This window comes from Scomber scombrus, chromosome 5 (genome assembly GCF_963691925.1).
Source record: "Scomber scombrus chromosome 5, fScoSco1.1, whole genome shotgun sequence".
Taxonomy (NCBI): Eukaryota; Metazoa; Chordata; class Actinopteri; order Scombriformes; family Scombridae; genus Scomber; species Scomber scombrus.
This window is the reverse complement of record NC_084974.1, coordinates 17508010-17533294: the sequence shown is the minus strand read 5'-3', so window position 1 is coordinate 17533294 and position 25285 is coordinate 17508010. Positions and strand designations below refer to the sequence as shown.

General features: G+C 41.7%; 1 protein-coding gene across 1 annotated transcript; it reads right to left on the bottom strand.

Moving 5' to 3' along the window:
• Nucleotides 1–3247: 3247 nt before the first annotated feature.
• zbtb16b (zinc finger and BTB domain containing 16b) lies at nt 3248–24983 on the bottom strand. The gene is made up of 7 exons (XM_062419604.1): nt 24882–24983; nt 22425–23697; nt 19782–19879; nt 17382–17468; nt 8281–8451; nt 6996–7163; nt 3248–6064 (listed from the first exon to the last, which is right to left on the bottom strand). Exons 2-7 carry the CDS (start codon nt 23600–23602, stop codon nt 5835–5837), a joined length of 1932 nt encoding a protein of 643 aa, XP_062275588.1. The 5' UTR covers nt 23603–23697; nt 24882–24983; the 3' UTR covers nt 3248–5834.
• Nucleotides 24984–25285: the final 302 nt, after the last annotated feature.

Sequence of the window (25285 nt, the reverse complement as noted above, 5' to 3'; positions counted from 1 at the left end):
ATATTATGTTTACTTGCTACTTGACATATAGACATTTACCTCCTTTATCATATGGAACAAGTTGTAGTTATTATTGGAGGCCAGAGTGGATGAAAACACGTGAAAGGTCACAGAAAAGCACCTGTGGCTTTTACAGAGTTGTTATAAATCTTTGACAGCTACTTTAATTAGAACATGTCAGTGTGCTGCTTTCAGTAATTACAAGACACAATATTTGAGACAGGTCTGAACATGAGTATGCCCCTCATCACAGCCACTAACCGGTATACAGTTGTGTCTGTATTGAAAGTGGCAGGATGAATAAATAGCTGTCATGTATGTGTTTGTGTCTTGTCTTGTACAGGCTAATGATAGCGAGTGTGGGTAAGAGCAGAGCTGCTCCCCACCAGATGGTGGGTAATGTGGTTTGCTTTAGCTGCCCACCACGCTCACTCTAATTAAACAGAAGAGATTACATACACTGGCTCCCACTCAATCTGCTCCTCCACTGAGCGTGGCCTTGGACTGAAGGCGGGGTGGAGGGGTGACAGAGGTGATCGTCTGTTTTGTCAGAGTACTCAGAGATCACATATTTGCTACAATGCTGAATTCATTCATCAGTATTGAAATTAAAGTTGGAGAAGGCTTCATACTAGACTGACAACTCAAATGAAAACATTTAAAAGCTTTTCCCACACTTTTTTTTTTTTTAACGACTGCTGTTGATTCTCTAAATACCCTTGAGCAAGGCACTCAACCCCCATCTGCTCTGGCTATAAGTTCAGTGGTGAACAACATCTGATATTGGATCTACTGTAAAGCTCTGAGGTAATGGAGGAACCAGAGAGCTTTGGAAATAGTTATCAAGCAATTAATTAACTGACTGATAAGCATAAAAAAAAAACTGTAAACAGGAATTAAATTGGATCATCCAATTAATATTAATTAGCATTGAATGAATGAATAAACCTGTCATTTATACAGTTATTTAAAACGATGGAAAAATAGATTGATCCTTGATAAATTTTGATTTCACAAATACACAACAGCTGCTGAAGAAGTAATTAAAAAGTGTTTTCTCTTCTTTCATTGCAAGTTTAATTCACAGATTCATCAGCTTCCTTTTCTCTTTGCCTGCTCTCTTATCAGTGAAGAAGCACTCCAGAGTCCTTGTGGTGTAAAACTTTATGTGCAGTCATACCTATCTCATGTTTTTAATCACGTCTCATTTTCTATCACCTAAACTTGGGAATGGTCCACGTTTCTTTGAAGGTGATTGAGATAAATCACATCTTCTGTGTTTACACTACCAACAAGTTCAGGAGTTTGACTTTTGTGGCCTCATCCTGCACCTGCTGTATTCTTCTATATTCCTTATGACAATGGTTCCCAGCAGTTTTGGGTTGACTTCTTTTTAAAGTTTATTTAATGTGTGATCTGTGAGTGATTTTACCTTGTCAATAATCTCTGAAGAGCTAAAACTAAAAAGAAACATTAAAAAACACATAATTTTATGTAGCACAAATCTATTTTTGTCCCTTGTTGATTACCTTGTGAACCCTTAGATTGACTCGGCGACCTTTTGGAGCAGGGTACCAATCCCCAAATTGGGAAACACTGCCTTATGTTTCACTGCTGTATAAACAGTAAAGTGTTCAAGAGCATTCAGGTGACCTGATTAATTTACTGAATCTCATTTTGTGCATCAGCAAGAGTTCTCTTATATTATCTCAATAGCATTTACACATATACTCACAATGTTAAGGCTGTTGTTCGGTGGGAAATGAGTTTAGCAGAGAAAAATTGAATGTAGTCATAAACTGCAGCTATAATGAATCTTAAATTATCCCTGTGGCGAAACTGAGTGAGCTGAAAAAACACAGAGTGCTAGAAAACAAGAGAGTGTGATCATTGCAGAGAGAAACTGTAAACACTGCAGGCTGGAGTTTAACTGATGGGATTGAAGTCATATAGCTAGAAAATAGATTACACAATAAAACACTCGATGTGCTCAGAGGCGACTTTATGGGAATGATGGAAAGCGAAGGAATGTGTTGCATTGGAACGATAACCTGTTCAATCCCAAAGGCATTAGGCAAACATAAAAAGCCAATATCACAAAAATGTACAGTAAATGTTACCAGGACTTATAATTAAGAGGTCTGACTGTGATTCAGCAGTCTCACTTTCACTGTGTGCGGGGAGCATTGGCAGACCTGATAGACTGATCCTTAGCTCCTTCCACATCTGGCCAGCTGTGGCCCTGGCAGGGAGCCATCAGAGGTCATTGCAGAGCCTGGAGTCATTCCAGCTGTTTGCAAGTAGCCCAGATGACACATAAACTCTATAAACAGCTTAAGACTGTGAAGGTTTGTGGCAGGAGCCAATAAACCGGTAAGAGGGATCAGCAGCAATGTCCCTGCGCTGTAAAAGAGAAATGTTGAGGTTGAATCAGGAGTTACACCATACAGCTACCATGGGAAGGGGGTGGGGGGTATTTCTGCAGATCAGAGGGTACATGGAAAGATTGTAGAGTAGCTGAACTAATCCAAATGAACAGAAATTACAATTAAACATTAAAAAAAAAAAAATCTACATATTGAGTCAGCTGTAACATCTGAACACATGTTGTGGCTGAGTGTGTGTGAAAACTAGTTACCAAGTGAGTAATGAGTTTAAATAGCCTAAAGTAAACAGCTAAATGTTTAGAATATAAGGTAAATAGTTCAAATAGAAAGTCTATGAATGTAAAAATAAAATAACAAAATGGTTAAAATAGAAAGCTAAAAGTTGTATAAATGGTAAAAACTTAAACTAGTGAATAAATGATTAAACTTAAAATAACCTAAAAGTAATGAATGAGAAGTTGAAATCATTGCACTTTTATATAATCGGTAGGTCTCGCCTCACTCATACAGACTGAGGACAATCTCCAAATTTTTGTTCTTAAACTGGGTGGAAATAATTAGAAAAAATCCTGCATTGCAGAACCAATCCAAAGGGGGGGGGGGGGGGGGTCCTTGACAAAATGTAAGGGGTATAGCCGTCGTTCAAGCAACTGCTGTGCATTTAGAAATCCTCAGACTTCAGTATGCGGAGATCTCTGATTGTCTGATATCACTAGACCAGTGTTGATGAATAAGTTCTTGTCCTAAAAGTGAGTTCATGATTAAATTAACAGACACCAGAAACAGTCGGCAAATGAGACAGAATGCATAAAATAGTAAATTGTTTTATTCTTTTTTTTTTTTAACCATGCCACCGAACACTGACGCATACAGAGTTGTGCCTGAATCCACACTGAGAAAACACTTTCACACACTGTGTTACAAAGCTGTAATGAAGAGGGATTTTTACTGCACACATGGCAAGAAGAACAACCCTGATTGGATACCAGGTCGAGCTTTGATCTGGCCCTGAGGTAGACAGACATTGACATAATCTAAACAATGCTAATCACATCCTTCTAGGACACATCAAATAAAAGGACATCTGCATTATCACAACATAGAGAGATCAAAGAAAAAACCCTTTTCAAACAAAAGTGCTCTATTTCTTTTGGTCCACCGAGGAAATCCATTTATAGTGCATGTTCATGTAGAATAGATACAGTGAATGTGCGTCCTCATGGCACTGAGTGTTGTTGGCTACTTAAGAGGGCATCGGTAATGCCCGCAGATGCCAAGATTAGTTATACACACTGTTTTCATCCAAAGATCTCAGTCCATTGTCACTTTGAAGGGAACAATTTGAGGCAAGCGTGTACTTTTACATCAAAATTGCTTGGAACTTGCATCAGAGAATCAGCCACTATCACAGTATTTTGCTTCCAGTTGCAATGTTCAGACAAGTGGATCTACATGGCAGTCTATCTTTAACTAAGTAACAATAAACAAACACCCAGAAACAACTACCAATAGCACAGACCCATGTACTCAAGCACATCAAGGCTCTACTTATAAAAGAGGCACAAGGGAGGGATCTTAATCAAATCAGAGACTTATAAAACACACACATTAAGATGTTTCTCAAATAATACCAAATGTAAACAGATAGCAAATTACTGTAATACAAAAATACAACATGTTTAACTCTATAAGGCCTGTGTTAGGCTCACATACGGGAATAACATACCATGACAGTTTGTACATTACAGCTACACTACGACTGACAATAACCTGCTCATAGTGATTCAATGTCAGAATTTTCTTTTCATGTTTTGTAAAAAACAAAAAACAAAAACAACAACTTCTCCATGTTTTCTTCAATTTTCTCCTAGAAAATTCTGATTGGGATTTTATAAGACATCTATATATAGTTAATGATAAAAAACTACACTTAAAAGCCATGTCGAGGCTCTTCGCATTTTTTACATACTGTTTGACCATTTAAATTATGAAGGTGTTTGTTAGAAAATTAAAACTACTCATGACTGAATTTGCAGTAGGTTTTTTTTTCTTTTTTTAAACAAACAGTGAAACGTGTGGAGAGGTAGAGCTCGCTCTACAAGAAATCATCCCAAGAGACACTGACTGCGTGATGATAATCAGCACATATTTGGTAACAAATAAACAACATATAAATAGCAAAACCTATTGCATTGCAAGAGAAACGCAAACTGTGAGCCAGCTACCTCGAAACAAATAACACCCACTGCAAGAAAGACAAGGCAATTAATGAGATCAAGCTTATGAGGTCAAAACGTGGCAGCCATTCAAGTAAAACATGCAGAAAATAAACATGTCCAAAATAAAAACCCAACAGGAGAAAAAAAACAAAAAGTCACAGGAAATAACGAGAGAAAATGTTGCAAAGTTCAGCCAATCAAGCCTTCATGGAATTATTTTCAGCATTTACTGCACAATCAAAGAAGATGACTCAGGTTTCCTGATGGTTTAGCAATCAATAAAAAGGCTCCTGCTACACATACAGGTCAGCAGTGGCAGCCATTGTGGTATTGATTTTTAACCACAGTGGATCCATTACAGATACAGTTATTATCAAAACTGTGTGTGTGTGTGTGTGTGTGTGTGTGTGTGTATGTTTGTGTGCACAAGGACTGAAACAAGTCATCAGGCTACTAAATGTCAACATTTTTTGTAATTTATTCCTCGTTTTTTCAGGGAAAAATGCCAAATTAACAACTATTTTGATAACTGACAAATCATTTTGTGGCAGTTTTTTTTTTAAAGATAGTACCAAATATTCAGTAGTTCTCGCATCTTAAATGTGAATATTTTCTGGTTCCTTTATCCTTGTGTGATAGTAAAGTGAAAAGCTTTGGGCTGTGGACTGTCAGGACAAAACAAAACGTGAGGTTGCATTTTGCATTTTGAGAAGCAATGATGGACATTTTTGCACCACTTTCTGACATTTTTATGGGCCAAACAACTGATCGATTAATCAAGAAAATAATCAACAGATTAATTGATAATGAAAGTGAGTTGCAGCCCTAATTTGCCGCTCTCTTAATGTAAAGTGAATCTCTTTGGGCTGGACTGTTGGTCCACAAAAAACAAGTTATATGAGATGTCATAATGTCACAATGTGACTACTCTTTGACATTTTTCAGACTAAACATTTAATCAATAGTAAAAATAATCAATAATGACAGTAATTGCTTGTTGCAGCCCTAGTATGTACACACATTTGTATCATGCTTACATGTCTTTGTTGTCAGGTAAAAACCTTGTATCTACCAGATTGACAACTTCCCACAATGCATTTTTCAGTTTATCTTAAAAGAAACTAAATTATTATTATTTTTTAACCCATACAGACATTACAAGGTTTTCATCCAACACTGACTTTGTGTGTGCGTGTGTGTGACACTGTGCATGAGGTCCAAGTCCTGCTCAGACGTAACAGACGTACAGGTAAGTCTTTTCTATCCTCCAGTCCGCCGGCACATCCTCTGGTTTGTGGCCCTTCATGTGCTTCTGCATGGCGGCCAGGCTTGGGCAGAAGTCCTGGCAGATGGTGCACTGGTACGGAGACGCTCCGTTGTGAGTGCGCAGGTGCTTGATCATAGCCGAGTAGTCTCTGGACCGCTGGTGACACAGCTTACACTCGAATGGCTTCTCACCTGAAAAATACAACGACACAGCATTAACCTTGTTGACCTGAAGCCAGAGGCCCGCCAGATGAAACAGGATTCACCTGTATTTCAGTCCACTGTACTTGTTGCGGTATTGAGTTTTGTGTGTGTGTGTGTGTGTTTGTGTGTGTGTGTGTGTGTGTGTGTGCGCACTTGCCTGTTCTCTAGAATTAGACCTATATCAGTTTGCCACAGTGTCATCCACCACAAATACAGAGGAGGTTTCTCTCTGACCTCAGTGACATCAAATAACAGTCAATAAAATGTAGCTGAAGAGGAAATTTGACTTGTTTAAATTACTAAGAATTTAATTGAATTGTTTAATAGTAGTTAATATAAAATAATTCAATATAAAGGCATTCAGTGGTTAGGATTTATTCAGTCTAGGTTTAATTAGATTTTAAGGACATTCCTTAAAATGCAGCCTCAATTTACCACAGAAAAAAACAGAAATGTTGACATTGGAAAACTTAACTACCAATTTTTGTCCATTTATGCTTGAAAATATTAAACAATAAATTAATGATCAAAATTGTTGCTAAGATCAATTAATCTACTAATCGTTGCTGCTCAAATTCTACTTTATATTTTACTTACTGTCAACAGTCCCATGAAAACACAAAAACTGTCAATGTTTTCTGACTTTCCTACACTGTGTGTCCATGTCCAATGTTATATTTTCACAAGGCCTCAATAACTTCTTAAACAGCTGAGCTTTGTAGTTTTTCCTCAAATATTAGGAGAAACAAAATTAGGAGATGCACTTGTATTGTGTAGCTGTGGATTAATACACACTCCAGGTGATTACAGCAACAGAATGGTGTACATGGGATTGTCTCAAAGTAAACATCAATGCCCATGTTCATAATAATGAGGTAACATGTCACCCAGTGCGACAATTTCCTCTGACTTCTCTCACCTGTATGTACACGGTAGTGTGTCTCTAGCTGGTGTTTGAGGCTGAACCTCTTCCCACAGCCGTTGCATTCATAAGGCTTCTCTCCTGTGTGTATGCGTTTATGGCCCCTTAGCGTTCCATCGTCTCTGAAACAGCTCCCGCAGAATTCACACTCAAACGGGTGATCGCCTGAAAACACAGTCATGTCACAACAGCAGCCACAACAACACCAACACAACCCATTATCTCATGAGAGGCATTTAAGGCTAACTCTCTCCTTGGCTTGACATGGTATGGTGTATATGTAGCTGCATAGGTCAAGCTGAAACAGAGCCCTCTTTTTGCACATGCATATCAAGCAGGGGAATAATGTGCTCTCAGATGTTGCAAATGTTATGACATGAAGACACTCCTCTTGGCTGTCTGCTAATAGCTAATAAAAGTCCTCTAAGGCATGTGCTGCTCTGTTCTCTATACTGTAGTTAATCTATTTCTCTCCTAGGCTGAGGGTTTGACTCATCTCCAATGACCTATGTGCCTCATTATCTCAGTGTCCACAGCAACAGTCAAGTCAGAGGATACATTGCTCTCCTCATTACAGGCCGATTCTCCCCAATCCCCCACCCCACTGTGGAGCAGATGACATTTACAAAATGTTACTTCCAAGCAGAATGGCATACAAACAAGATACGCTGCCATGGCCAAAACTCCCTTCACTTCTGTCTCTTCACATCAATTATGTATTTCTCCTGTCTAGACATCAAGCCGTCCTGACAGCTGGGAGTGTTATTTAAGGTAAAAGAAGAAAGGGGGACATCTTTTCAGTAAATAGCTCTCCGTCTCCTGCGGCACTAAGACTCACCCTCGGTAGAACACACAGACAAGTCATTTCCATTTGCTTTTCCTTCAATATTTATTTGGGTTTCCTCTATCATTTTGGGTGAACCACACTAGACCTGACAGCTGTGAATTGCAGAAGCCCAAAGGCTGTCTAAGAACCCAAAATATAAACAGGATGAAATTGCCCAAATTATGCACCGGCCATAACGGTACAGTGCTGTCATCAGAGAGGTGAGTCATCTCATAGAGAAGGAAAAAGGGGGATGGGAGAAGATGCATGCAAATCAACTCAAACCTTAAAGCCAATAACCTGAGGAATTTAACCCAAATACAAAAATAAATACAGCTGCTTTTGTCTTCAAAGATGGCTCTGGCTTATCCACGATTTTGACACTACATGTCGATATTAAATGACAGGGGATAACACTATAAACAAGCGTGATGGTGCAAATGGACTGACTCTTACCCGAATGAGAGCGCAAGTGTCGTTTGAGTGTGGTGTGGCTTGGGAAGGGGCGCTCACAGTGGCTACAGATGTAGCTGTGCATGCCTGCATGGACCTCCATGTGCTGCTGCAGGGCCTTCTGGGTCTGGAAGCGCTTTGCACACAGCAGACAGAACACCGCCATGTCAGTCCCTGGAGAATGCACAAGACACAGACGCACAGTTATTTTAGTACCATACACAGAAAGGGCCTTAAGTGGGGAAACTGGGTCACTTCAACTTTTGTGTGAGTCCTCTGAGGGAAAAGCTTCTTTCAAAGAGCAAGTGCCTCTACCTAAACTAACTCCCCTAAAAGCCCAGAGGCACTTTCAACTGTGAGTCTTTATACGTTCTATTTTAAACCATGAAAGTCATTGTTTTCTTTAAGAATTTCCCACACAATGCACAGCATGTCAATCACACAATCAATGGCTCCTTCCTGGTGTGTTAGATGTGTAATTATTCTCTTCATTCCCCATCAGGAGTCAGCTCCAGCCTGTGAAGTCCTCTGTCTCTGTGCTTAAAGAGCGGCTGATAGTAGCTCCACCCCAAATGATGCCTACACTATGCGCTCTGTGCAGAATGTTAAGTAGTGATATCAAGCCATTAAAGGCAGGACTGCAGGAAAAAACACAATCCAGTTTAATCCTGTGTGTGACCTGGCATCTCTTTGGGGCTGCTTTCCTGTTGCACAGAGTGTGGAGAGGAATACAGATAGGGAGTCGCTGGCAGGGTAGTTTAAGTCAAAATGGCTATGTGAAGAAGATACATTGGCTGTCATACAGTCAACACTTGTGTACGCCAGCACTTAAATCCGTTCTGGCATTCTCACCGATGCAAATTCATATGTGTGGTAAAACTGAGGGACTGGTTAATCAGTCGCATTGGACATAATGTGCATGTCCTGGAGAGTAAGGCTTTAATGTGAGATTATGAGGTCCTTATTTCTCTGTCTGCTCAGGTTGCAGATCATTTACAATGCTTGCAGGTCCCATTGCTCCTGACTCAGATTCAATCAGACATCTCCAGCGGAGGATCATTAGTAAACAGAGGACCGTGCCAGCACTTCATTGGAATTCAAGTGGGGTTGCTGTGTCGCATTTAAAATGCAGTCTGATGAGGTCCACTAAATCAAATCATTTGTTACTGTTATTGAAGTGCCTTGAGGCAACTGGCAATTAAATTGGAATTAACGCAGGGAAAGGGATACAGCACACTCATACTAAGAGGGAAGAGTGTCAGACACTTGCTTTAGGTTCAATCAAGTTAACAGACAAGCCTGTTCAAAGTAGAAAGAAAGAGAAACAAATCAAGTAAATTCACAATTTTAAATTAAATTAGATTCAACTTTATTGTCATTGTGCAGAGTACAGGTGAAAAACCCAATGAAATGCAGTTAGCATCCAACCAGAAGTGCAAAAATATAGAATTATTTACAGATGAGTGCAGAGAAAAGTGAGTGCAAAAGTATAAATGATGCTATATCTTCCAATATGTACAGTGACGGGCAATGAAGAGTTTCATTATACAAATGTTAGGTATGTAAATATTTTAAATATGTATATACAGAGGAGAAGTGGACAGAGTTAGAGAATAGGTTGTATACAGCATGTACAGCATATGTACATTTGGTTAAGTATACAGAGTGTAACAGTATATGTTGGTTATACAGCAACATTATTTGAACAGTGTTGAGGTTCAGACTGTGCAAAATATGATTAGTGCAAATTACATGTTCATTAAAGTACTTTAAACATTAATGAGTGCAATGATGGTATTAAAGTGGTGGTGTGGAGTTTAGTAGGGTCACAGCCTCAGGGAAGAAGCTCTTTCTGAGCCTACTGGTGCAGGAGAAGAGGCTCCTGTAACGCCTGCCAGGTGGGAGGAGGGTGAAAAGTCCATGGATGAGAGACATCCTTGATGATGTTTCTCATCCTGCCCAGGCAGTGCTTGTGATTAATCTTCTGGATGGTAAGTAACTGGGTGCTAGTGATGCGTTGGGCAGTTTTCAGCACCTGCTGGAGTGCTTTCTGGTCTGATGCAGAGCAATTGCCAAAGTACACTGAGATGGAGTCCCACGGTAGTCTGGGACAAGTTTTCTTAAGGCTCCATAGGAAGTAAAGGTGCTGTTTTTGACGGAAAAGATTAGGGACCAGGTGAGATCATCAGAAATGTGGATGCCAAGAAACTTGAAGCTTGACAATCACAAAGCATGGCTCCCAAACTGCTGAAGTCCACGATGTGCGCCTTGATCATCTGGGTGTTAAGTGCCATTTTGTTGTCAGCACACCACACAGTCAGATGCTAAACCTCATCCCTGTAGGTCGTCTCATTGTCATCTCTAATCAGACCTACCACCGTGATGTCATCTGCAAACTTGACTAAGGTGTGTGAGCCGTAGACAGGAACGCAGTCATTGATGAACAAGGAATACAGAAGAGGGCTCGGCACGCGGCCTTGTGGTACGCCAGTATTCAGTGTGATAGTGGAGGAGGAGAAGTTGTCTTTTATTTAGAGAGTTTAGAGTCCAGTTGCAGAGGGATGTGCGCATACCAAGCTGGCTAAGCTCAGAGACAAGCTTGGAGTGGATCACAGTGTTAAATGCTGCACTGAAGTCAATGAACAGCATTCTGACTTAATAGTAGTGACTGTCCAGGTGCGTCAGGGCAGAGTGCAGTGCTATGGATCCTCTGTTGAGCTGTTGCAGCGGTAGGCAAACTGGTGTGGGTCCAGTGTAGGAAGCAGACAGGATTTCAAGTGTGAAAGTTTGAGGGATAAATAAAAAATATCCACTGTGTTGTTTTCTAATCCACATGTTAAAATTTGCTCAAACAAAGCAAGACACATTTCACAGATAAGTACAATTTGACAGACACAAAAAGCCTCTTCTTTTGAAATGACCGTGCTCCTTTCTGAACAGTTTTGAAATTTCCCCCCAAAACAGACTAATAGATCATTCGTAATTATTAACAGAATGACGATGGGATCAAAGACATTCCCTGATCTTAACAATCCTACAGAGAGGCGATCCAGTGGAATGAACTGCACCTGTTCACAGGCTTTGGCCTGTGGACTTTGACACAAAGGGCACACAATGAGGTTCAGGCCCTCATTGACCAAACCCATTAGTCATAGGCTCCTCATGCAACTCCTACAATCCCTGCCTTTATGCTGTCACCTAATGACCAAAGACCTTTCTCACCCACGGATCCCAATATTTTAGCTGAAGACAAAAGACCCTCCATTCTCAACGCCTCTGCGCCCTCCCCACTCCCCTTATCCGCTGACCATACAGGAAATCCTTTTACTGTCTAACCAGCTTTACTTTCTGCCTGAGTCATACCTAACTAATGCCTGCTCACAATGTACTGTGCAACAGTGAAGTCTGGATAATGATGTATCTAAAAATGGCTAAAGACATTTAAGAAGCACAAAATGCAGTCTTTGCATGAACTGTGATGTAGATCCTTGATCCACTTTAACTAGTTTCTCTTGCAATATTTGCTGCAGACAGCAGGGGGAGTACTTTCTGTTCCAAAGTGTCCAGACTGGTCACAGTCACTTGACGTGCAGGCAGAGGAGAGCCCTCAACCAACTGAATAACACAGTGTCCAACTTGTAGATACTTCAAAGCTACTTTTTTATTATTTTCTCTCCACACGCTCCTTATTAACAATCATATATATTCAAAATGCATTTCAGTGCCACCTGCACACTTTCTTCTCAAAGTTTAACATCCTGGCTTCTTTGTGAAGGTAAATTGTTACTCCCTGGCACACTCGCAGAAACTCACAGATCTGTAGCCTGATCCTTCTGTCACCAACAATACTGAAAGTTGAGTAAAGAAATATGACAAATATTCTGTCACAGGAATCTCACTCTTGATCTCGGGTTGACACACGATGACAGCAGCTCAACAGTTATTTTCATTTTATTCTGCGCAGCCGAAGCTGAAAATAAAAATAACAAATAATATCTTGAAGTGTAAACAAAAACCTTCGGAGGCAGGGAGGTGTTTGTATGTGTTAGTGGTGGCATTTCGCCTTGATGCGCCCTGATAACTTTTTTAAACAAAAAGGATTTGCAGTTGTAGAGTTTTCCAGTAAGCAGTAAGTGAGTGAAGAGGAGCTTCTTTGTGAGAGAATAAGCCCTAAAGTTGGCTGTCATTGCCCCCTGCTTTCTCACCCTTAACCAGACAATGGGCTTGGGATTTGGGTTTTAAGGCACAGGATGACCCCCTGACCCTTGGCCCTCAATGGGGTAAATACCATGTAATCAATGGTATTCCTCAAAGGCTGGAGAGTTGACTGAGCATTGTGTCTTGTGGGAGAGAGCCTTAACAGTGAGAATAATGATTTACTCTCAGGCAATCCTCCCATGAGCCAGAAAAATATAAACATTTTACTGCGTGCATTACATTATTGAACTGCATGTCACAGTTAGATTAGTAATTGAGAATGGTTTGCAGTTGTTGTGTATTTCAGCATATCTCCACTAAGACGGTGTGTATGCTCATGTGATTTAACAGGTCTGCCTTCATACATCTGCCACTTATTCAGTTCAACTGAGGTGGGAGCCAGCCAGGCTCTCACGCTGCCTAAGAAACAAAACCATGTGTCCAGGCAACCAGATAGGATCATGGTCCTTGTTGGGGTGAAGTGTTCAAGCTAATCCCTTCATTCACAAATAACCGCAGCCTGTTTCTTTTCAAGCCGCAAACAAAAGTTTTCCCACCCTGAGAATCTGGGAGTAAACCCACCGCAAATTGAACAAGAGATTGTATTCAGTGACAACCGCAAATCTGTATAATTTCTTCTGTGTTCATCTTAACTTCAGTGTAGGGAGCCCACCAATTAAACTGATTGATTTGTGAATCATTTCTTTTTATATCTGCTAAATTATATGCAAACAAAACTTCTAATTTTAATGAGTATTTTGCAAACAATTGGCCTTTTCTTAATAAATATTAGCAGAATTTGATCTATTAAGGAGTTTGTTTCAGTAAGTTGTGAATGACAGCCAAGTCAAAGCTTATTGAATCCACTGCTGCTATTGAATGGGAAAAGGGATATAAGGCAGTTAATAATATTACATCATGGGCGATCATGTCTACCAGTTAGAAAATGCGATGTGAAGACATTAACTACAAAATATGTCCTAAGGCCTTGCTCAGCGTATATACAGTGATCTGCTGGCTCAATGATTCACCTAGTTAAACATACACAGTCATGCAGGCTACATTATGTGCTAGACCTCACATGACCCTGTGCATTCATGCTCCTACTGTATGCGTTCATGTAGACAGCTCCCTATAAATGTGACGGCTCTAGAGGCACGCACGCACGCGCACACACACACACACAAACACACACACTAGAGTACCTTAAACAACCCCGGGTGTTCATCAGTAGACTGCTAATCTACCTGAGTGAGGAACAACCGACTCAATAATTAATGCAACAAGAGATACGTTGCTCGTGTTTAACCACCATTCCATGGACCGGTTCATTGAGGTCACGCTCGGTTTCAGCCGCTTCGATTCCTAGAATGTTTACAATATTTTGTATATCTTACTGTATTTCACTCCATGTGAAGTGACAGTGGCTCAGCAGAGCTTTGTGTATCATGACAGTCAGTGCAAATAAATACTGGGGGGCACAATGGCCAAATGGAGCGCCATTCATTTCAGTTTAAGGCTTGTATGAATTACAACTGGGTATTAAACAAGAGGGTGCAGTGTGATGACGGACATGCAATTAGGCAAGCTAAAAGGTCTGCTTTAAGAGGGTTGCATTATAAAGCCCAGGCTTTATCTGAATGGACTACAGCACTGTTTAATTAGGGCTCGGACAGAAGGTAATATTATTCACTTGATGAAGCAGCCTATAATGTGTGGAAACAGTGCAGCTGCTGTGTGTACACAAAGCCAGCACTCTTATGGCCTTTGCCTTTAAGGCAAGGTGGCAAAATGGTCAGCCAGCATGGTTTGAAGCATATACATTTGATATCTGTGTGTGCTGTAGATAAGCTTCAGTCTTGGGTTTTCCAAAAATTGAAAGCTTGGTGCCCCAGAGCTTCGACTTGCTCTGATGAAACAAACCCCTTTGTTGTGAGAGCAGTTCGGAGACAGATCCATTCTTTTATTTTGGGCACTGGCAAGTAGGTCAGAGGAGACTATGACAGTGCTGTAGTGAGGAGTAAACAGCAGCACATGATGTTGTTTTCCTCTCACTCCTGGCATCCAACACCAACAGCAATCCTCTTGCCTTCAGGAAGTCCTCACATACCCCCGACCCCCATCCCTTCCCACAGTCCACTCCGCCCCCAACTCCCCCACCCTCCCCTTCTCTCTTTGATCTCAAACTTCAGCAACCCACGGCCGTTCACCTCTGACATATCAAAATGGCTAAAGAGAGTTTCAATGTAAACTAGTCTTGCAGCCAGTGTTACCAAATTGCTTCAGAGTAAGGTCTTCCAAAAGTAGTATTATTTTCCCTCCAGAGGAGGTGGACAGCAGTGTTGCAGCTGCTGAGGTCTGACAAGTGTTAATCTGCTAAGAGGAAACTCATTTGGCTCACTGGTTATGCCACATGGCAAATTAATGCTGTGGCTGTACCATCGGCACTGAACACTAAAAGGCCACCATGTGTTTTAGTAGAAGTAAAATACAGGTGATAGTTATTACATTTAAATCTTTGCATGGAGTTGGAGAAATGTCATTATTTCCTCACATAACCTTGACACAACTGATTAAATTACTTGTAGCTCATGTCATAGCCTGTGAAGGCTACAATAAAAGTCACTAAAAAATAAGGTTCATGCGTCACAGCAGACTAAGCTGAGACCATGACAAAACGAGAGAGTAATGCCCTCCTGTACCCTGCACTGGATACACTGCCAAGCTGAAACTGAGCTCTGGGTGTTTACAACTCGGGGAGATGAGGGTAGAAACTTCTGGGCATCGTTAACACCCCTCCATGTCCACGTCCATTAACTATTCATACTGTGTGTGCCAGCTGGAGTTACAGTTACATGCCAATGCTCCTGAGAGGGTTATCACCTTTCTCTGACAGTTGCAGAAAAGGTGTGGACTCAGACACTGTCAGGCATATGTACCGTGTGACAACACAGCTTTTTTTTTCATGGTTAGAGGTTTGAGTCGAACACTGGTTCTTAAAGGGTAGGATCACAATTTTTCAAAGTGTGTCATAAGATTACTCTATTAACTCCACAGGGACACTGCAGGCACTTGTGTGGACATTTGAAACAGGTTTTGCTTGCTTTAATCATTCCTCCTGTCCACACACAAAATATCCCTTCAATGTTAGTGACGGAGGACTAAAGCTGCAGTCCTCCTGCGCAAAACTGTATTCAAAAGTTTATCTGACGTTAATATCAGGCTTCAGCTGTCTAATTTTTTTTCTTTTTTGTTATTATCCTGCACTGCAGCTCAACTGGGAAACACTGTCCACAGAGAAAAAGAGATAACTTTATTCTAAAAATACTTTAGAAGATATCCACTTGACATACTTGCACAGAACGGTACTTTACTAATAAAGTTGTTAGCAATTTTTAAAATTAATTTAGTCTTTAGATCAGTACTACGTTGCTTGGTTGGTTACCAGCCTGTTGTTATTATGTTATTATATGTCACTGAAGCATTTTTTTTGCTAAAGCTTTCTTTCAGTTATCAGGTGTTAAACACTTCACAGGAGGGGTCATTCCTTATTAATCGAAGAGCTTGAAACACAAATCATATTAGCAGAGATTATACACAGACCTTAAACTACTTATTTTAACGTTGGCACACATCCAGACAACCACAAGAGGTCTTTATATTCATGTTTATGAATGATTACTGATACATTGATGTATACTGGTTTATGTGAGCTTGTGTGGTGGGATTTAGCATGGTTTTTTTTTTACATGTTTTTTTTTTTTTTTTTAACATGTTTTTATTATATTTTATGTATAATATGTTCAAGTCTGCAAGTGGTCTGTTTCACCTGACCCCAAGAAAAATGTTCACTCTGATTATAAATTAAGTTGTTGTTGCATTCATTATTTATAACCTGTGATGAAGTCATTACTGAGAACTTACAAACTCTTTATAGGTCTGCTTTAATTATAAGGTGACAACAAAAGTAATAATAGCAGTAATAGTAGTAGTAAATAATACTAATAGAAGCAATACTCTTACAGTAGTACCATTAATAGTACCAATACTGATTTATTTGCCTTGGCTTTTTAAAAATTATTATAGATTTTATTAATGGGTTAATGCTTCCTTTTTTTCTATACTGCCCTGTCTGTCTATATCTGTCTGTCTGTCTTTCTTTCTATCTCCTTGTTCTTTTATCCTTCATGTAAGGCCCTTTGTAACCTTAATTTTGGAAATCACTATATAAATAACATTTTCTTGCTACTAATAATATAGAAGTTTGAGTTTTAGACATTTTTTTGAAAAATGAAAATGACTTCAGCTCCTCAGGCAGGTTTTTTTCCTAAATTCTAAAGAGCCCAAATTGAAATCTCTAAATCCCCGTCCAGGTTTGTACAGCCAAGAGAACACAACTTTTTACGAAAACAAAATTTGGATTCATTCTGATGCCAACTGTTAATGCCACACATATTCTGTACAAGAAAAGGCAGTGATATACATTTTCTTCATCTGAAATCAATGCAAAAGACAAAAGGTGTTCATCTTGTTGTTGACTGTGTGAGTGTGAGGTAAATAATTCCACAGCCGGACGTGAGGATAGTATGTCTGTGAAACTGTAATGCTGGCACTCTAAAGCTACGGCTGTAACAAAGTGGCATGCAGTGCGTCTGGATGCCAAGAGATATTAGTGAGTGATATTATCAACAGAGAGGTGGGAGGCCACCTCCCTGTTGATAAATTATGGAGCATCATGACAGGAACAGTTTAACCCAGCCAGCATGACGAGCAAGTTAAGACCCACGATCACAAGTCCAGTAGTCACAGCTTGTTCAACAGCTCAATGCATGCTGCCCAGGTTAAACGTGTGCATGTGCGTGTGTGTGTAAGGAGTGTTAATGCATGCATACATGTTTGTAAAATACCTGTGTGTGTTTGCCTGTGGGCTTCCAGAGCATCCTCTGAGGAGAATGTTGCTCCACACTGATCACACACCAGCGCCTCTGCAGGAGCTGTAGATAAAATCAAATTTATAAGACGGTATCTTGATCAGACAGTTAACACAAACATGTGTGTTTTGTAATTGCATAGTATGTCAGTTAATCTAGCATTTAAAGAAACACTGGGGGGGAGGGAGGGGGCAACAAGAGAGGAACAAAGGCACCCTATTTCAAAAGTCACCAAAGAGCTTCGCTTGTCACACACTTGTGCTTTTCAGGTGTTAACGCAAGGAAGCAAATGCACACAGTACAATGGAGCGGAGGAAACCGCCATAAAAACACAACTCAGGACAAACAAAGGCACCAGACAGGGTGCAACAGCCCTTCTTCTTGACAAAAAAGAGCTGAGCTGAAGAGTTTTATTTACCGTGCCCTGTTATCAGTCTCTGAACAGTGAGCAGACTGTCTGCCTGAGAGGCCACAGAAGGACTGGGTGTTCTCTCTACAGCAGACGCTTCCTGCCTGCGGCACATCCCTTTATCAAAAAAGCACTTCAGAGTCAACACCCCAAATCCCATCGCATACACTGTAACTACAGTTCCCAGTTCACCTTTGGAATGCCCTTGTCTATTCTGATGAAGACATGAAAGACACAAGTATGCATACTGCTTGCAGAAATGCTCATCCTTGTTCTGCACTCACCTCACACCTGCACAGACAGACACATAGGACAGATATGCATGCACACACACACACACATTCTCTCACACAGTCACACACGCGCGCGCACACACACACACACACACACACACACAGCTGTTTGGATGTGGGTTGGCTCTCACAGAGATGTAAATCGGTTGCAGATCCATACTGGCCCAGGGCTCATTCACTGATCTATTTTCTGCTCAGCTGGCTTTAAATGAAGTTAAAATGACTCATTAAAACACCCACAAGCTTTGGGAACTCTGAGCGCTACAGCCTAAATGTGGTCCTCTTTCAACTCTTATGATGCCTCTATACACAGACACTGTGCCACTGTTCCCAGTGTTGCACACAAATAACAAAAAAAGCCCCAATCTGTTCATTTCTGAAAACAACAATTTTTGAAAACAAACTGTTACTGTTTTGGAACGGCGCATTTTGTTACACGGAGCAAAAATAAAACTTGGTAGAGAGTAGTTTATATAGTGGTAACACTACAGCAGTGTTTTAGATCCTGATGTTGTGTGACGCTGTCCAGTGTGGTGTGTTGTGTTGTGTGAGATTGTGTGATAAGGGAAGAAGAGAACATAGTGCATTGTCTTGTGCAGTCAAAGGCACGGAGTGTGCTCTCATCCATAAACCATCAAACTGTCTCCAGACGCGGCTGCAATCGTCCTCCATCAAAACACTTTGTCTGGCATACCAAAATAAGAGCCAGCATCGAGCTGAATACCAAATCAGCCCATTAGAGCAGTGGAGCACTCGCTCCTTAGCAACCAGCGGGATCTAAGGCTGCTATACCGAAATACACAGTGACAAAGAAATGAGATCCACATCTCTTTTTTGTAGTATTATGGGTTGACACATTGGGATGTTGAGAGTTTATGCAAAAAATTCAAATTAGGTTAAAGGTACTGCTGTTGTAGATGTCACTGCCAATTGAAAATCAAAGCGTGTTGTCGAGGTCTGAGAGCAATCCAAGACAGTGTGTGTGGTTTTAGGGTTATTCAGGGGGTATACAAGAGCCAAAAGGGACGACTCAGGTGAAGTGCTTTGTAAGTTTAAAGAAGCAGATTCTCTCTCATCTGTCAGCAGGATGTCATTCCCGAACAATCCTCAGAGAAACAGGCAGACAGGACAGGGACCTCGCCTTGTCTATACACATTTTCCAACTGAGGTTTCTGTTTCTGTTTTAGTTTCATTTTTAGTCCCTGATCCCCCCCCCCCCTGCTCCTCTTTCTCTATTTTGGATAAAGTAGCTGGGAGAGCAGTCAGGTCTGATTAAGTCTGCATTTGGGTACAGTGTGTTCCTGGACACACATCTGCGAGCGAGCCATCACACACGCTTCGGAACACTGGCAGAACACCCAGGCCTGCCGGCAGCTGATGATGTCATCACTCAGAAGGGGCAGAGCTGGCGAGCTGCCAGTGTCTCTCCGAAAAAACACAGAAACGATTCAATGGAGAGAGACTAGAGAGAGACAGAGAGGAGAAGAGAGGAGAGGGAGGGAGAGGTACACAGACCTAAGCATGGAAAAGAAAGCATGATCCAAGTATTCGGAGCAGCACTAACTGGTAGGAGGAGGGGTTGTAGTATGAACAGGTGCATTTGAAAGGCCGACTATCAAGAGACTTCATAAGCACTGAATACTGTGAGATGAGAGTGTGTGAGTTACTAAGTACCTGTGTGAGACAGCATGTGCATCCTTAGACGCATGCTGTCCTGGAAGTGTTTGCCACAGTATTCGCAGCCATGGCCCTTCTCCTCATTATGCAGCCTCCTGTGGAAAGACAAACACTAATGTGAGCGCGTTAACAGCGAGAAGAACACAGGCAGCACACTTCTGATAATAAAACTATCTAATTTCTGCGCCTTTTCTGTAAGGTCTCCCAAACCCAGAAGCATCATTGTCCTCGTAACAAGAGGAGCATGTTTTAATTCCGGCAAGAATCCCTCGCTGAATGCAACATCATTAGTGTAAGAGGCCCTTGGAGTTGTGAATCACAACGCATGAATGCTAAAAGAACACAGACAATAGGATATCTGGCTAATTTCAGAGTGCAGACATACGCGTGCCTCCACCCGCCAGCAATGCAAGACACTGGGCGCACACACACACACACACACTCACGCACACACACAACAAATACATGCACACAAACTCACATCCTACCGTAACATGCACGCACGCACGCACGCACACACACACACACACACACACACACACACACACACGCTTCTCCTGTAACAGCAATGAAAAGGAGAAAAGAAGATGATTCGCTCAAGCTCAGCCGGCAGCAAAACCTATCATATCATATCACAGACATTCAAGCATGCAAGGCATCTGTACTGTTATCCTTATATCACCCCGCTAACAGCAGAGCAAATGGCCTAAAAAGACTCCTGTTAAACACACTCTGTGGTCAACATAAATTAGTCCTGAATTGTACTTTAACACACATGAAACCAGTGACCAACATTCAAATATTAATGGAATAAATCATTTTGGAACTGCCTGCACAGGAGGTTGATTTGATTTGACTGAATTTGATGACGACAATTTACTTGAACATTTATTTGAGACTTGAAAAGCTTCTATTTTGAGAATCCCGATTGCCCGGCAGTGTAAGGTGTGAACTATGATGTCCTTACTGCCTGTCATCTGTCTTTCTCTCTGCAAAATGTCCTTTTTTCTCTCCACTATTAACTATTTAATAAAAGTAAAAAATACCACAAATACTAAAAAAGCTCTCTTCCTAAAAAGTATCATTTTAATAATAATTTTAATGATACTGACATGTCGGAATAAAAACATTCTCCAAAATGCTGACTTTCCCCTCTATAAAGAATATTATTTATATTAGAGGTTTCAGCATTTTGTCTGCCAAAAAGATACGTTTACAGGATAAACGTGGCCATTAAACATTCCCTAAAATAGTTTAATCTCGTATCGACCATTTTATAGCATCGCCTTCCAAAACTTTGGAAAACAATTTATACATTTCAATTTATACATTTTAAAAAAAGAAATTAAGAAAATAAAAAGTTGTTGTTTTGTTTTTTTAATCTGTTGAATTTCTAAACTTTTCAATACTAAAGCAGAGCCAGGAGATCGTCCTCTAACAACACTACAAAATGTCAATCTGCACAGCAGGTGTATGCTCAGTGACCTGGTTACAGACCTACAGCAACTATTACATCCTCAAGCAATGCCACCAATGCAGCTCTTGCAACCTGTGGACATCAACCTGTCTCCATGAGTGAGCAACGCGCATCACTAAATATCCCACAGGAAGCTTTGTTTCACCAGGCGGTTTCTCAACTCACAACTCTGGAGTGGCACGAGGCTGAAATGTCAGTCACAGGCGTGGATGGGGAGAAAAGGCTGGAGGTTGATGCTGAGATAGTAATCACGGGTTAGCATATTAGGATTGGGGACTCACAGATTGTCTTGTTGCTAATGATTAGTGATGAGTCAAACAGTGCCAAGCACGCACAATTAGAAACATCTGCAATCAAGTTAATGAGAGTTGTCATTGAGCTAGTTGCTAAGTTTTTGCGTGCAGTGACAAAATATGAATTGACAAGCTTATAAATAAAGGGAAAAGTAAACAAAAACAACAGAAGCAGAAGTTATCTATCATCTAGCTGAAGCGTCCAGCCTGGTCCCTGCTGAGCGGTTCCTCTCTGCTGCTGCAGAGGAATGCATATCAAATAGGCTGAGAGACAGCCTGTTGTGTGAGGCACACTTCTGCACAAGTAATCAAACAGAATTTAGAAAAATAAGGCTTTGTAAATAACAGCGTTATGCGACACCAAGGCCTCTTTATATCAAATCCCTCACAAAGACCCGATTCAAAACTTCCCAAGACATCTCACTGTTAAGACATGAGTGCAGGTGTCCCTGAGAAGAAATTAACATATTTGCTGTTGCTCCCTCCAGCTTTTAACTCTCATCACAGTACAAGAAAGAACATCCTAAAAACCAAGAGACAGTTCAATTTAAGAGACACATGCTTTTCTTGAAAGCATAATTAACTACTTAGCTAATATTCAACATACAACACACACGCACCTGCACATCCCTCACATATTTTATCAGACATGAGACGTGTTTGTCAGTAAAAATGTTGAGCATCGAATGCAGCAGGGGTTTTTTTTGGTTTTTTTCCAGCAAAATGTTACTGAGACTAAAATTGAGGCTCCTTAACCTGTAATTGGATTTTGTACTTTAATTTGATAATATAGCATAGTAAAATAGATTTCAAATATAATACAAGAAAATGTTAAAAATGCGTATTTGCTGGATGTTTCGTGCGTCTTACCTGTGCTGCTCCATGGCCTGTCTGCTGTGCAGCTGAAGCCCACATTCACCACAACACTGCTGGCTTTGAGCCTGGCTCTCGTGCCTCATCCCGGCTGCAAACTGGCCCAGCCTGCTGAGGAGCTCCCTATGCAGCAAGCCTTGGTGCAGCAGGCCGCTGTAGGCCCTCGGGTCAAGTGGCACACCCAGGGACGGGGTCACTGACACAGACACTGGCATCATCCCCTCCCCTGTGTGGTTGGAGGGCACAGAGTATATGGAGGCCAGATGTTTCTCAGCAATCCCGGGGAAAGAGTCAAGACTGTTTCCCAACACTTGTGCTCCGTCCTCCGGGCCTGTGTGCAGCTCTCGGGCGCTGGTGATCACGCTGCTTCTCAGAGGTGTACCCGGGCCTTCGTCTCTGGGCTGATCTGACATGCAGCTTCCATCCCCTGCACTGGAGGACCTGCCCTCACAGCCGTTGGCATCATCCACCTGCATGCTCTCTGACTTTATACTTCTGGCAGGATCCAGGGATGAGGCCTGGGATAACTCTGCACTGGGGTGCTGAGGCTGCTGGGAACTCTCCATGTTGACCTCTGTGTCCAGCTTGGGGCTTGATTCAGGAGCCGCGTCCCGCTCTACACCGGGAGAGCTCCTCTCCGTCATGTGGTACAGCGCCAGGTGGTGTAGGGCAGTGGGAGTGGTGCGGATGGGTCCATCCTGTATGGAATGCTTCTTGGACATCAACATGTGCCTCCAGTGCCTGGCCCGGCTGTGGTCACTGTGGTCTCCGGAGCTGTGATTCCTCACCGACACCTCCTCGCTCTCCTCGGCCTGGATGGTCTCCAGCACCTTCAGACACTGCTCCTCCAGGTACTCTATCTCCAGGATCTCAGCAGCATACAGCAGGTCATCCAGATCCTCCGCTGTGGCCTGGAGGGAGGCGGTGTAGGCGTACTCTAGGATCTGCTGGAAGGTTTTGGGGGACAGGAAGTCCAGTGCGTAGCGCAGGCTGCTGCGGTGGAACAAGATCTCGAACATTTTGCTGGTGCAGGCCAGGACGGTGCGATGCGCCGGGAACTCCTGGCCGTCCACCGTGATGATGACATCACACAAGGTGCCGGTCAGACGCATCTGATTGGCCTTCTGCAGAAGCGTGCTGGGGTGAGTGGGATTGTGGAGCTGGAGCACACCCATGTTTGTCAGATCCGTATCCACTCGCACCTTTGCTGATCCCACGCATGAGGTGTGGCTTTCCTGCCTGCTTCACTTGCCTTCAGCTGGTTGTAGGTCTGTGGGTGGATGGAGGGTAGAGGGTCATTAGTGCCTGCCTTACTCACAGTGTGATTTAAAAGGCAGTTAATTACACCCCAATGTACACTTGAACTAATGGTCAATCAATGAAATATTTTTTAAAAGCACTCAAACCACAAATATCAAATCATTTCATGAAATGTAAAGCTTTAAGTGATGTCTTCTGAGGTTTTTATTTCATGCAGCCTACATGTTTGTTTTTTCGAATTAAGGAGCAAACAGCAAACAACAGGTCGATAAGCGCAAAGCAACAGTTTCCATTGCAGGTGATTAGTCTGAGGTCTCGTTGAGAGCGGTCACGTCGCTGTAATAACGTCTGCATACTGAGAGGTGACGGTTCAATTTATCAAGCTCCTCACACACGCACACTCTCTCTCTCTCTCTCACACGCACACACATCGATGCCCTCAACAGGTAGGCTTGCTATTAACAGACGCCTTGCAGGGCTGATTAGTTAATTTAAGCTGCGCACGTTCATGATTAGATGTGTTAAAGACAATTAAGCCGCTCTGGCTGAAAATACCCCAAATAAGTTATCAAACTATCAAATTGATGAAAGCGTGAAAATGAAGCGCATTCCAAGCTCGGATGCGGGGTTTTTTCACTACATATAAGAGCGTAAATGGTAATCAGGATGATGATTAGGCTCTATATAATCTTTATTGTTGCAGGACCACTCAGCAGCACCTCGAGTGATGCTGGCGGGCTGCATCCTCAACTATCCGCAACATCAGAGCGCATCAGGTGCAGACGCACAAATCCACCTTTAATATCCTGACACATTGCGACAAATGAATGCCCACAACACGTGTTATTTACTGCCTGCACGCTGTTAGAGGAGACGCGTCCCGCCACAAAACAAAAGAGCCAATTTATCCAAAATAGTCACAAGAATGTGACGGTGAACTGAACAAGCTGCGATCCAGTCTGAGCTCAATCAAGTTTATAAAAATCCCAAATCAGGCTGCGGGCAAACTTGGGTGCATTTCAACATGTCTATTGTAAATGGAAAATTATAATAACCCGTCATCAAACTGGTATTTATCTCTAATTAATTATCACAATTAGTCTGAGGATGAAAAGTAGTTGATCGGAGCAGAAATGTCTGACAGAAAATATGAGCAGAGATGAGAAAAGTAGAGACTGTCACAGCTTCTCTTACCTCTTGTTTTCTAACGTCCTCCGCTGATTATCCAGGCAACATCATGGTTACACATTTCACAGTACCCGCTCCAAACTCAGTCCTGCTCCGAGTAAGCAAATCATCACCCGGGCAAGACAGTGAAGCCCACAGGGGGAAAGCGAAACTTCCGGATACCTCTTTCAAAATAAGACTTAAAAAAAAAAAAACACGTGTTGAAAGGTTGAACAGAGATTGAGGAGTGATTTAGCCCATATATGAAGTGAAATAAGCTATAAAATAAATGAAGTAAGCGATTTGAGGGAGGATGAGGTGAGTGGGCGATCCCTCCAATCCATCCCCTAGTAGCAAAGAGAGTGCTGGAGCAGAGGGAATATTAAGTTGAATATGTAAGTCCAGTCCTCATTGATCCTTTATCTGATGGA

Coding starts and splice junctions, on each gene's coding strand:
- zbtb16b (XM_062419604.1), bottom strand. CDS start 23,602: ATGGGTGTGCTCCAGCTCCACAATCCCACTCACCCCAGCACGCTTCTG. Junction 19,880..22,424: donor CAGGCCATGGAGCAGCACAG/GTAAGACGCACG, acceptor GTCTTTCCACAG/GAGGCTGCATAATGAGGAGA. Junction 6,065..6,995: donor ACACTACCGTGTACATACAG/GTGAGAGAAGTC, acceptor TGTATTTTTCAG/GTGAGAAGCCATTCGAGTGT.